This window comes from Callorhinus ursinus, unplaced genomic scaffold (assembly GCF_003265705.2).
Source record: "Callorhinus ursinus isolate GAN/ISIS: 27379988/994484 unplaced genomic scaffold, GSC_fseal_2.0 scaffold43, whole genome shotgun sequence".
NCBI classification, from domain to species: Eukaryota; Metazoa; Chordata; class Mammalia; order Carnivora; family Otariidae; genus Callorhinus; species Callorhinus ursinus.
In genome coordinates, this window is record NW_027397105.1 from 4162285 (window position 1) to 4176382 (window position 14098).

Consider the following 14098-nt stretch of genomic DNA (forward strand, 5'->3'; position numbering starts at 1 on the left):
TGTTGATAACTGGTACCAGATGTGTTTTTCCCAGTCCCATCCTCTGGTTGAGCAGGGTGCCTGTTAGGGGTCCTACCTTTATGCAGGTGCTCCTCCCCTAATCCCACAAAGGTATAAGAAGACCCCTACGGGCATGAACTCCAAGCTCTGTGCGGTTCCAGTCCTCTGAGCTGTTCAGTTCCGGCTCACATCCGGTTTTCAATTTCATTTCCATTACTGGCACCTACAGAGATCCCTTTCTTCATTGTGAACGTTGTAACACCTTACAACTTGCACTGTTTTCTTTATGTCTGGAATCAGAAGGAGAAATTCTTTATCGTGAGTCCAGTGTGCCATGTGGACTGGAGTTGACCCCAAAGTATCAGGCACCACAGAGAAAGGCTGCACAAACCCACAGAAACGGGGCGTGGGAGAGGTAGCATACTTGACACGTTAATTTGCAAATCCATGGTGCGGTTTTATAAATACAGTCTTAGATAGGATCCTCTTTTAGCAATGGCTTCCAGGTAAATTGATAGTCGGAAGGGGCCTCGTACTATTTGATCATCGTAAAAGAACAATAAACACCATTAGAAACAAATGAGAGGGCACCTGGGTGGCTCAGTTGGTTGAACGTCTGCCTTCAGCTCAGGTCATGAACCCGGGGTCCTGGGATCGAGCCCCGCATTGGGCTCCCTGCTCAGCAAGCTGTGCGTCCGTTTCACCTGACTGAGCAGCGTAACCTAGTCTAGCTCCTTAAGCAACAGAAGAGGACCAGAAAGTAAAAGCCTGGATACCCCTTACCCTCGCCTGTCCCCAGCCCAGGATGGTAGGAGCGGTCCCCTTGAAACTGTCTGCTCAGGACAGTCTCCTCCTGGACACTCTGGAAACTTCTCTGAGTCCATCCCAAGTGGCCAGGGCTGGGCTTCCCCCTTTCACCTTGCAGAGGCCAGCCGCCTGACAGGCTGAATTTTCTCCGCAAGCCCACAGCCGCGAGTCCCTCTTTGTTTTACAGGACAGGAGGGCGACGCTTTGGTAGACTCGAGTGCTGGAGAACACTCAGAACCGAGCTCCCTGCTGCTTTGGCCAGGAGCGTAAGGAAGCACAGAGACTGAGCGCCTCTGTGGGCTACTTCGAAAAATCCAGAAGCATGTGAAGGGCAATGAAAACCTGCTGGTGCTCAGCCTTAAAGCAGGGTCTTGGAAAGACCATGTCTTGGCACGTGGTCTGTAGGGGAGAGAGTCTCCCCATGATGGAGGGAGCTGAGAACAGTGCTTTCACAACTAAATGGGGGCAAAGGAGGAAGCCATTGGGGAAGCATCTTCAGTATTTTATCTTTTTCCCCTTGTGTACACATTTCGTTTTATTGTAACAAAGCAACTTGTACACTGTTAACACTTAAAACTGAGCGTCATCTTTCCTTTCCAGTGAAACAAAAAGAAAATTTAAAAATAAACAGGAACAAAATGACAAGAGAGAATGTCAATTCCAAGTAAGATCCTACAGGTTCTGCTATTTCTCCCATCGAATGGCAGGGCTGAAGTCATCATTAGAAGAGAGTTTTATTTTAAAAGTGTCGTCTGAAACTGCAAGGATGTCCGTTAAACATCACGATTAGCCATGCCAAAGGAGAAGCCGTGTTGTCAAAATGCCCACTTAGCCCACGCAAACATTCAGTATTTTATTATTTTTTTAAAGATTTCTTTATTTTAGAGAGACAGAGAGAGCGAGTGGGGGGAGGGGCAGAGAGAGAGAGAGGGAGAGAATCTTCAAGCACACTCCCTGCTGAGCATGGAGCCCAGTGCGGGGCTCGATCCTACAACCCATGAGATCCTGACCTGAGCTAAAACCAAGAGTCCAATGCTCAACCGACTGAGCCACCCAGGCACCTCCCCATCTCCCGTGTTGTTTTTGTTTTTTTAGATTTTATTTATTTATTTGAGAGAGTGAGCATGAGAGAGAGCACGAGAGGGAAGAGGGTCAGAGGGAGAAGCAGACTCCCCGCTGAGCAGGGAGCCCAATGCGGGACTCGATCCCGGGACTCCGGGATCGTGACCTGAGCCAAAGGCAGTTGCTTAACCAACTGAGCCACCCGGGCGCCCCATCTCCAGTGTTTTAAATATATATTTGCAAATTGGAAAAAGAGGCTAGCAAGCTGAGAAAGATAAACTGATTCCCAGCCCGGGAGATTGCACCATAAACACCTGCATCGGGTTTTCATGAAATCTGATTAGATTCTTTTCAATCTGAATTTCACAGAGAGGCAAGCGGAAGACTTTCACGTTTACTTAAATGTGTCAAAAAGTTGGAAAACCTGATTTAGGGGCTGAAGGTTCTCCTGCCTTCTCGTCCCATCACGGGCGTGAGGAGGTCCTTGAACCCAGGATGGCGGCCCCCACCTCGGGAGGTGCAGGGAGCCGTCAGCCGTCTCTGGGACCTGTTGAACCGTGCATGTTGTAGTCTAGGGACAAAAAGGCCTTTCATCTATGTGTAATTTTTTTTCTCCTGCAACAGGGCCCAGGACATCGGAGGATGGGGGGCAGAGGGAAGCCATGCCTTGGTGGCCGTGTCACTAACAACGCGGATTCCCGGGGTCACCCAGGCGAGGAAGTCGTCCTCAGTGACGCAGAGGGCTGCTCCAGCAGGTGCGGAGCCTGTGGCCATGCCTCCTCCTGGCCTCACAGATGCTGGCCTCTGCGCTGGGCCCCAGGGGGCCAGAGGGAAAGGTAAGGGCCGCTCCTTGCCCTGTGGCCACCCCCTCCGAGCCCCAGTTGTGGAGCAGGGATACATAGTGGAGGCCGTGTGATCTGCAGAATGGTAGCTCCCAAAGATGCCCACGTCCTAATCTGTGGAACCTGAGACCATTACCTTATGTGGCGAAACGGAGTTTGCAGGAAAAAAAAATGTGAATAAGTTAAGGACAGTGAGGTGGGGTGATCACCTAGATGATGTGCGAGTCCCCATCGCAAGCCCAGTGTCCTCATGGGACACAGGCAGGCAGGTCCGAGTCAGAGACAGAAGACAATGAGGAAGGTAACAGGGGGTTGGAGAGGCAGGCTTTCCGGGGCGACGAGCAGCTAGTCCACAATACAGAACCAAAGTCGGCTTTCCAAATAGTTGTTTTTGTGAATGAAGGGCATTGTTGTTTCTGATTTTCAGATCTTTGAATCAGGTGAGTCGAAATCTATCTCAATGTTATCTATGTATAGCTAGTGTATTTGTATATGGTGGTATATCTAATAGATAGGTTTTTTTTTTTTTTACAACCTACACACAAGCTTCAGGGACCCCATATTTTGAAGAGTCCCGAATGCCACGATGAGGCATTTAGGTTTGATTTTAAAAAGAATCGGGGTTGGGGCGCCTGGGTGGCTCAGTCAATTAAACATCTGCCTTCAGCTCAGGTCATGATCTGGGGGTCCTGGGATCGAGCCCTGTGTTGGGCTCCCTGCTCAGTGGGGGGGTCTGCTTCTCCCTCTGCCTCTGTACTTTCTCTCTCTCAAGTAAATAAATAAAATCTTAAAAAAAAAAAAAGAATCGGGGACTTTGGAAAAATTTGAATACAAGTATGACATGGAAAAAGTCATTCAGGAAAAATACTCAGGACCCATGAAGAGATTGCATTTGCCACAAAAATACCACCCTAAGCGAATAGCCCTAACCCAGTCAGCACAGGGTAACTTTGGTGATCTTTTCTTTTCCAGAAAGCGAACACAGCACAAGGACCCGGGCAGAATCCAGGTGAGACGTGGGGCATTGGCGTGGGTGGCAAGGGACCTAAAGCATCTTTTTTTCTTTTGAAATGAGAGTAGTATACTTATGGAAAGTCAAGAACTACAGAAGAGTATAAGTATGGGTCAGAGGAATCACTGAATTGTTCATTTATTGGTATGAAATCCAGTTTCTAGGGCTATTTTCTTCATGATCGATTAATTCCCTCAAAGGAATTCTTTCAACATTTCTGGCTGGTTAACCACAAAGCTGTTTTAAAAATTTCTTCATTAGGGGGGGTGGCTGGCTGGCTCAGTCAGTGGATCGTGTGTGTCTCTTGATCTCAGGGTCGTGAGTTTGAGCCCCAATTTGGGTGCAGAGACTACTTAAAAAATAAAATCTTTTTTAAGAAAATTTCTTCATTACAGACTAATAGATCTCTTGCTGAATTAATAAATGTTTGTAGCCTGCCATATGCGAGGTACTGGGATAGCTGTCATCCACGCAGTGTGATTCCTCCACTACAATTCTAAGGCATTATCTATATTATCCTATTATCTTATCATATTTTGAGTTGTTTTGCTTTAAAATGACATAGTATATTTACAAAATGTTGTACAGTATCTAAGTGAATCAGTCCCTTCCTCCTGACCCTACGTGAATTCTCTTGCCTTCCTTGTCATCTGTTTGGAATTTTTCCTTCCGCATTTTTTGGTGCATTGCTTTTCTAGGAAGAAGCATGTAATTTTGGTTTGTATGTGTGTTCACACATACATTTGCCTTTCTGCAACTTGCTTCTATAACTCAACAGTAGGGCTCGGAGATGTTTCCATATTGGTGTGTGAGGACGCAACTCCTTCCTTTCAACTCATGCTCTGTGGGCTATAGGGTGCAGGTACCAGTGGTTTTTAACCCCTATTGATGGACATTTCATTTTATCCCCAGGGGTTTTGGTTGGTTTGCAGGAACAAACGTGATTAGGTTCTTTACTGTGGGTCTCTTTTCTCCATCCTTCCATATTTCTTCATCTATAGGTCATATGTGTGTCTTTTTTATTTGCAAATATTTTATAGTTTTTATTGGTATGGCGATGCATCTTTTTTTCTATTATACTTTTTTTTAAAAGATTTTATTTATTTATTTGACAGAGAGAGAGAGAGAGAGAGAGACAGCACAAGTAGGCAGAGAGGCAGGCAGAGGGAGAGGGAGAAGCAGGCTCTCCACTGAGCAGGGAGCCCGACGTGGGGCTCGATCCCAGGACCCTGGGATCATGACCTGAGCCGAAGGCAGCCGCTAAACCGAGTGAGCCACCCAGGCGCCCCTCTATTATACTTTTAATGGCTTTGATACTAGTTTTTTTTTTTAAGTGGCTCTTGTATCTGGTCAATTTGTTGACTATCATTTTTTTATTAGTTTTTCTCTTATTAGTGTCAATTTGTCTCTCCCAGTATAATATTCCTACTTCTTAATTCTCTTATTTTACTGCACCATTTAGGACGAGCAGTACATTGCTTACCTGCTGGCATTTAGGTCAAGTTTATGACTTAAACCTTTCAACCTTTTAGGTATAACATTTATTGTAAATATCCTTCCTTGATGGTCCTTTAAGAAGTTAAGGGATCTTTTGATAATATTTCCTTAGGTTAGGAATAAGTTTTAATTTTTCAACGCTTTTTCATAGTGAAACTATCGTGGTTAGTTTATTTTTTGTTTTTTGTCCAATGTATAATGTGTGCTTCAAAAATGCATATTCTTTTTTTAAAAAAAAAGATTGATTTATTTATTTTGGTGGGGGGGTGCAGAGGGAGAGGGAGAGAGAGAGTCTCAAGCTGACTCCCCGCTGAGTGCGGAGCCCGATGCAGGGCTCAATCTCACAACCCTGGGATCATGACCCGAGCCGAAGGCAGACGCTTCAACGACTGAGCCACCCAGGTGCCCGACATTTTGACCTTATTTGGCAGCCAATGGGGAGCCCCTCATTCAGATATTTCCTGCAAATTTCTACCTTTCCAGAATTACCAGGCAGAAGGGGAAGACCTATGGTAAGGACAGGAAGTTCAAGGAAAGGATCCGAGGCAAAAAGCTGACTGATGTCACTGAGGATACAAATCATTCTATCAAAGGAGTGGACAAGAAGCAGAAACCAGGGGCTGTCCGAGAGCACAAGAGGCGGAGACTCTGGTTTCAGAGGGTGACGCCCACAAGTGGGCGTCCACGGGACACTCCTGACCCTCACCGAAGAAGAGGGTGCCTGCCTGCGGGTATTAGTATGAACACAGTGACTGTCACCCACGGTGAGTGCCATTTTCCTGCCCTTCCTTCTTTCTCTGATCTATTCCTCACCTCATTTTCTTCTGGTCTCCCTCTTTCTCTTACAGATTTAGACAGAACTGCTTTTTCAACGGCTTTTCACCCTATTTTTTCCGGCCCACCCGCTCGCCTTTCATCCACTCAACAGACTGATCTCAGCATTTTCTTTTTCCCCCTCTTTGGACCTTGGGTGGCTCATCTATGAAATCGCATTGCTTTGTCCTTAGATTCCCTTTCAGTTCTAATATTCTCTGTGTCCTGCCAAGCTCCATCTACCTTCCCATCCCCTATGACCATCTTCCAGACTTTAGACAAGCCCCCTTCTGGTCAGTTCCCCTGGTTTTGTGAAAGCCTACATATTTCCTACCCAGCAGGTTTGTGTGTGTATCTGGTACATCCAGCCACATACAGTCAGAACATATTGGCATGTTGCCCTAACTTACTCTGGCCTTGGACTCCACACTCCTCAGCAATATGGGGGCTACCTTGTCACAGTGCCATGCAAGACCTGTTTATTTGACTTGTATGGATAGGCAGGGTATTATCTGGGGAGGGGAGAAGCTTAGATTCGAAATCAGAGTGGCTAGGCGAGACGCTTTCTGGTTGTGTGACTTTTAACCTCCTTAGTAGGACTAACGTTTGACTCTTCTGCCTCATACAGATGCTATGAGAATCAGGTAAGATACTCTTGACCCACTTTTTCAAATGTAACGTTCGGTATAAATGGGAGGCATGGAATTGAGCTTAACAGATTCATAATGAGAGCCATGTTCAAATGCCAAGTGCAGTTGGGGAGCAAAGCCCAGTCAAAGGCCACAGATTTGTTCTGAGATGCAAGAACATCCAAAATCAAACGACTTCTCCCCATCTGCATGACTGTCACTCTGGTCCATATTCCACCAACCCTCTCCTGGACGACTGTCCTAGCTTCCTAATCTGTCTGCCTGTCTGTCTGTTTCCACTCTTGCCTCTTACGGTGCCTTCTCCACAAAACATCCGGAGTGAGCTTTTAAACGTGCACTTGGCTCACAACCCTCCCTGTGTTAAACCTTCCACTGGGAGGACCCATCATGGATAATCCCCGTCTCGCACCCCATCCCCTCTTTGGGCTCTGGCCACACTGGTCTTTGCTTCTCTGCCTGCAACAGCCCTTCCCTTCCCCGCTCTGGCTTTTTCTCAGCCTTCAGGAAGTTCTCAAATATCACCCCCTCCGAGAAGTCCTCCCGGAGCACCTTCTCTAAAGTAGCATCCCCTTTGTTTATTTCCCTAGTAGTGTTCTTCGCTCTCTGAATGTATCTTCACCCCATGTAATTTCTGTGCTGGAGAGGGCTTCTAGTCTCCAAGGCATGGTAGGAGCTGTGAAAATAGCACTGAGCAGATGCTCAGAAATAGCCACTGAATGAATGAGTTAACAAGGCATTCACAGGTTTTTCCATTTGGCTGTAGTGTTGGACCAGGCTGGTCTTAAATTCCCAGATTTTATCCCTCATTAAAACAACAACAATGCCGGTTCTTAAATGCTGTTTTGAATGTTTCTTAAATGTCACATTTCTTCTCTTTAATAAAGATTTTTATTTATTTGAGAGAGAGTATGAGCGAGAAAGCACAAGCAGGGGGAGCGGCAGAGGGAGAGGGAGAAGCAGGCTCCCCGCTGAGCAGGGGGCCCAATGCGGGACTCGATCCCAGGACCCTGGCAGACGGCTAGCCGACTGAGCCACCCAGGTGCCCGTTAAATGTCAAATTTCAATTTTTTTGGCTGAAGCAGGTGAGAATGAGTATCCGGCAAATACTTAGCGTATAGCTGTTGTGAGAAGTCCAAAGCTCTGAAACATCTTCATGATCTACATTCAGAGCCAAATAGAAGCATATCATTAAAATTGAGGGATTTCAGGTGAAGGGTGGGCATACCTGTCCATTGTTCTTCGAAATAGTGGTTGCCAAGTGAGAGGCAATGGACTTCATGAATCCTGGTTCAAAACAAATTCCTAATGGATTTATATCTGCTTTTCCTTCTTTGTGAGGAAGTCCTGCTGCTTCTCAGGACATTTGATACAGTGCTCATGAGCACCCATGAATTCCCTAAGTTCACAAACACACGTGCAGCATCCGAGAAGGATGCCATTTCTTTAGGGCTTGTGCAGTGGAATGCGTCTTACATGGGGATTCTGTTAGAAAGTCAGAGTCAAAATTTGCCCTTGGGATTACTTTTATGTCACACGTGTAGGGCAGGGCACCAGTTTTGTGTCCCCATAGCATCGCGCAGATGCTTTGACTAGTCCCTCGGACTCCTCTTTAGAAATTTATTCCACTTCTCCTATAGGATGTCTTCACAGCCATCACTAATTCTGTGTTTGGCCACCTAAACAATGCCTTCTAGTTCTTTCTCGAATGTTGGAAAACCCTTAAAATAACCTACAATGTATTTCTACAGGCTTTATCAGCATGCATCAGCTATTTCTTCCTTTTATTATTATTATTATTATTTTTGCCAAGCCACCAAAGTTGATTTCTCATAAATTACATGCACATAAATTCAATGCATGGATGATGTGGCCCCATCGTAGTAGAAACAACAATGACTTGTTGGTGACTCGAGTTTCCTAAGGTCTTACTGACGCAGGCATACAAAGCCAACGCCAGCAAAAATCACAGCTCAGGTCATGATCTCGGGGTCCTGGGATCGAGCCCCGTGTCAGGCTCCCTGCTCAGTGGGGAGCCTGCTTCTCCCTCTCCCTCTGCCCCTCCTGCTTGTGCTCTCTCTCTCTCTTGCTATCTCTCTTTCTCAAATAAATAAATAAAATCTTAAAAAAGAATAATCAAGCAGGGCAGGGAGAAAGATAAAAGCAAAGGTAATGACTAGCTCATTCAACCACCAAAGGGTCCAATTGTTCGCCTGGGAAAAGTACAATTAACACATGATTTCTCCTATATTTCCAGATTTTCTGGATACTCTGTAGCATATTAACAGTCGTACTCATTACTTTACACTTAGAGGTACTTCATCCGAAAAAAACATCTGGAGACTGACGAAAAATATTGCAGATGTTATTTTTTTTAAGTAACATAACCTTTAACAATAAGTTTACCTTGTTTGGGGCATTCTTCTGAATGTCAAGTTCCAGGAGTATTTTTCCCTCAGGTGGGCAATTTTTTTTTTTTTTTACAGTCCTCTGACTCAGATTCCTTCTTTTGGAGGGGTGCAGGGCGGACGTGGTTCATTTCCTTCTTCCCTCTTTCTTTTTTTAATCTTCCAGTGGAGAGGCATTACAGGTTTGACTCAGGGGACAGGAATGGCCTCACCATTACTTGGAGGTAAGAGGCTCCCCGATGAGGGTGGTGTCACTGGCTCCACCAAGGGGCCCCCCAGGGCAAAGCCTCACTTTTCTTCCAGAGGCAACTGGATCTGTTTCCTCCCCCAATACACCTACTCAGGGAATTGCTCCCTGTCCCAGATCCCACCCTCCCAACACCACACCTTGAAGGAGCTCTTTCCCATGAGCTCAGGGAGGGAGAGCCAGGGGAAGACGGGCTTGCCAAAATCTGGACACATTTTGTCCTTGGGATCCTGAGAGAAAGGGAGTCCCCAGAGCTGACAGGAGCTACCGACCCCAGGGCTGCCTTGTTTCCTTGGAAAACAAATTCTTGCGGGTCTTTTCTTTTCCTTCTTTAGACTGAAGATACTTCCCGGACCCAAGGGGAAGGTAAGTGGAAACTTATGAAGCAGCGGCCATTTTAGCGTCCATGACTTGTTGGCCAACAAATAGTGCTTTTACTTGAAGATATGCGGTGAGAGGATGAGAAAGAGGCTGGTTCTCCCTCCCTCTCTCTCTCTTCTATGTAGTTTGTAGTCTACTGTCTATCTGCCCGTCATCACCCATCCATCCATCTATCCAGCCATTGGGGATGACAGAGAGAACAGAGTGTTTTATTTAAATGCAAATGCTGTAGAAACTTCTGTAGGGCAAGAGTCATCCAGTCCTGGAGTTCCTGTTATTTTCAAAGATAGGAGAGTGTATTGTTAGTTATAATTTTTTAGTTCTTGACCTTCTAGGTCAGTTCTAAGGAAGCATTTCATGGTTTTGCTGTGTTTTTCCTTACCTGGACATGGCGGGCCCTCATGCAACAAACCCACTGTCCTTTGGAGTCAGCCAGAGTTCTACAGGCACCCATATTGAAATACACACGCTCATGCACTTTAACAAGGATAAATGAATTAAATGCACCTTTCGTAAAAAACACCAAATAAAGCAAGGGTTGAATGGTGACTGAACATCTTAATGAGCACCTTGTCTGAGTGGGTTTAGCTGGACGACCCCTGTCAGCTTACTCCTCAGCAGAATAAGAGTAGATGAGCGTCCTCTCCTCTGCAGAAGGGCAGCCGTGCATTTATTGGATCGATCTTGTGGCTGATGGCTGAGGCTCGGCGTATGTACTCACCCAGTAACTTACGTAAAGTGATTTTTTTAGGGGATTGACTATGCCTTTCTCAGGATGTAAGAACCATTTTGAACTAGTTACTTAAGCAAGTTTCACATGATTGGAGGATTATCTGTCACCGACCCATTTATCCATTTCTTTTGTTTATCATGATTTCCAAATAGGAGTTTTTAAAAATACAGTGAAAGTCCAACGCATCACCCGTCTACAACAGAATGAATTATTTTCCCTGACTATGTATGTCCTCATTCCCTGTGCAAATAAGCTCTCCCCTAGACACCCGTTGAACTACCTGAGTCTGTCTCCACGACACATGAATACAGTCAGAAAGAAGAAAATGCAAACTTAACCAGTTCCTTATTTTGCATGGGACTGAGTAATTGGGTGCCCTGTGACGTGTACTGCTTATTCTTCCAATCTTCATCTGCTTGCTTTGGGTGCAGCTGTTCTGGGGTGGTGTGGGTTTGCATTCCTGTGCTCGCAGCAGGTGTGATCTTCTTCAAACCAAGCCACAATGGTAGGTGTTGATGAGGTGAAAGTAGGATGCCAGGGCAGAATCTTGGGCCAGGTTGAGGATACAAAGACCTCGAGGGTGATGAAACCTACCTCAGGGAGCTGGTTAGGGCCATAACTGGGACTAGGGAACAAGACTTAAGTGATCTCCTATAGTCCCCTATAGCAATAACTCAACAACCCCAACTTCAGGATTTTGGACATCTGGTTCAAGTAGCCTTTTCATGAACGTGTGTGAAAATCTTCCCAAAAGTGTGGGGTTATTTATCAACGTAAGATACAAATACCTTGCCCCAGAACAATCTCTGAACTGTATTTGTGGTACAAAGCAACTGTCCAACAAACAATAGGACATAAAATTCTAGCCACGGGAAATTGGGTTCAAAAAGATTGATTTGGGGGCTCAGCTTGAACCCCTCTCATATGGTCATTTGGGAGATTCTTTGACTTTCCAGGGGAGGTCAGAGATGAGGGTGCCAGGAGGGGACACTGAGTAAATAAGGAAGCAGTTAAAGCTTTTCTTTAACTGAGTCATCCTTTCCCTTTCCAGAATCAGAAGACTGATCACAGTAACAGCCCCCCATCAGACCTTCCTCAGACCATCTCTGAGGGATACCTGAGGCCATGCTGGGTCTTGCTTCTTGTGATTCCCCATAGAAGGAAGGTAAGCTGCCTTGGCAGAGGGATGGGATATACAAAATTTTCCTCTCCGGTGCAGTGCATACTGGAAGAAAGGACTGATTAAATATTGCAGGAACCCTTATTGATTCCATGTTATTCTTACAATTTCTTTTCTTGTTCAAATCTCTTCTAACCCTTAGTAGCCTATTTGTCAGTCAACCACCTCAAACTCAAAGGAGTTTTAAATGAGTGGTAAGAAGACTACTTGGGCAAATAATGGCTAAATACTGTTTTAATATGATTTTTCTCTAATTCATCTTCAAGAACATGGCAAGGTATCATGGATAGCATGTGTCAAAATAACTGTTTCCAAACATTGAAATAATGGAAGAACTAGAAGAAAAAACAGTGATGAGCACCTGGGTAAATCTAACAGAAAAAGCAAAGGAAGAACAATCAGAGGAAAAAGACAAATATTTGATTGTATACAGATTTTAAACTTTCTGTACATCAGAAGCAAGCTAAAAAAAACTTGGGGAGATATCTGTGAAGCTCTACCTCTGTCTCTGTATACACAGACTGACTCAACGTTTAATATATGAAGTGCAGTTTTATAAATAATAGGCAAATAGTAAAATAGGCACGTACACAAACAAAAAGTACATAAAATATGTGTAATTGGCCAACAATCACAAAAAGTGCTTGAAACAAGACTGACAGATAAAAAGCAATCGTGTGACCTTGGTTGTATGGAAGTGCTGAATCACTATATTGTACACCCAAAACAAATAACAAATATGTTAACTAACTGGAATTTAAATAAAAACTTTTTAAAAAATAAATGACCCTGGGAAAAGCTAAGAAAAGGCAGAGGATGACCAGAATTTTCAGACATTTACTGCTGGGAGTGAAAATTTATGAGACTTTTCTATAAAATCCTGTGATGTGACAAAGTCTTTAAAATGTTTGAGTCCTAGCATTCATACTTCTAGGAATTGCTCCAGGTTAGAGATGGCTAATCATTGGGAAAATGTTAATGATATACTTTCAGGTGAACGAGGTGGTTTACAAAATTATACGTATAATATGTTTTCCATTATTATTCAAGTGTAAATATTTAAAAAGGCCAGACTGGACAGATTGACTCAAAAATGTTAACAATGGCTAGATCTGGGTAGATAAGTTGGGGCGGGATTTCTAATTTTTTCTTTCTGCTTTCCAACTTTTTGATAGTTTTCTACATGGAGCCATCTGTCACTTACATAATAAAAAGTTTGTTTTTTTCTTAAAGTAAGTTTTTGCTGCAAATAGCAAAGGAGTTAAGATTTAGCATATTCACTTGGCAAACCAACCCTAGTGTATCCTTAGGGTGGTGCAGCAATTCTCGTTCTAGTTGTCATTCTTTTTTCTTCAGTATAGACCAGCACTGTCTGTTAGGACTTTCTGCAGAGATGGGAATTTTATATCTATCTGTGCTGTCCAGTATGATATCCACTAGCCACATGTGGCTACTGAGCACTTGAAATGTGACTGGTATGACGTAAGAAATGAATTTTTCATTTTATTTAATTTTAAAAGCTCCATGTGGCTGGTGGCTACATTCAGAGATGAATGAGACATTGTAAAAGCTACCTGGTTGTGTCTGTGTGTGTGTGTGTGTGTGTGTGTGTGTGTGTGTGTGTGTGTGTGTGTTTGTCCCAAGGATGTCACAAGATTGAGCCCTTGTCCCCCTGCATTTGTGTCCACACTCTCTCTCAGGGGTCTCCTCCATTTCACTTTCAACAGAGGATTCCCATATCCACAGTCAGATCTAGGTCCCTTGCCTGAGAACTGCATTCTTATTTCTGACTTCATGCTAGACATTTTCACTTGGCTGTCCTGTAGCATGTCAGACTCAACATGTTTAGCTCACGGGTCTTCCCCTTCCCCATGGAAAAATCGCCCCTACTCTATGAATGGTAAATTCAATCTCAATCTCTTTTTTTTTTTAAAGATTTTATTTATTTATTTGACACAGAGAGAGAGATCACAAGCAGGGGAAGTGGAGGCCGAGGGAGAGGGAGAAGCAGGCTCCCCAGAGAGCAGGGGGAGCCCGACACGGGACTCGATCCCAGGACCCCGGGATCATGACCCGAGCCGAAGGCAGTCGCTTAACCAACTGAGCCACCCAGGCGCCCTAAATTCAATCTCTTAAACACCTGGGTTGTAAACCTTGGAGCCCTCTTTTGCACCCTGTTTCCAACCCCAAAGATGTCCCTTTGTGTCTGTCACTCCCTCCATTTCTACTTTGAAGGCTTTAACTCCTTATGTACAGAATACTCAGCTGCCAATTGGTCTCTCTGCATCACTGCTCCATCCCGAATCCATGGTATATATGCTTCCTAATATGTCCTTAATTCATATTCATTCCATAAACACCATAGAACACCTAGTGTGTTCATGGCACCATGCCAGAGGCTGGGAGTGGTACAGAGCAGGATGGGATATACCTCCTGCCCGCAAGGCACTTGCAGTCTAGTCTATGATT

The 14098-nt window shown here is 44.7% G+C and overlaps 1 protein-coding gene across 1 annotated transcript in view; it reads left to right on the plus strand.

Annotated features, from left to right (window-relative positions):
* LOC112817240 (uncharacterized) overlaps window positions 1-14098 on the plus strand; it is a 36354-nt gene that overhangs the window by 5762 nt on the left and 16494 nt on the right. Inside the window, exons 3-9 of the mRNA XM_073881493.1 lie at window positions 2494-2705; window positions 3684-3720; window positions 5704-5732; window positions 5814-5984; window positions 9255-9312; window positions 9671-9701; window positions 11501-11614. Coding sequence (XP_073737594.1) covers window positions 2494-2705; window positions 3684-3720; window positions 5704-5732; window positions 5814-5984; window positions 9255-9312; window positions 9671-9701; window positions 11501-11614 — 652 coding nt within the window. The remainder of the gene's footprint in view (window positions 1-2493; window positions 2706-3683; window positions 3721-5703; window positions 5733-5813; window positions 5985-9254; window positions 9313-9670; window positions 9702-11500; window positions 11615-14098) is intronic.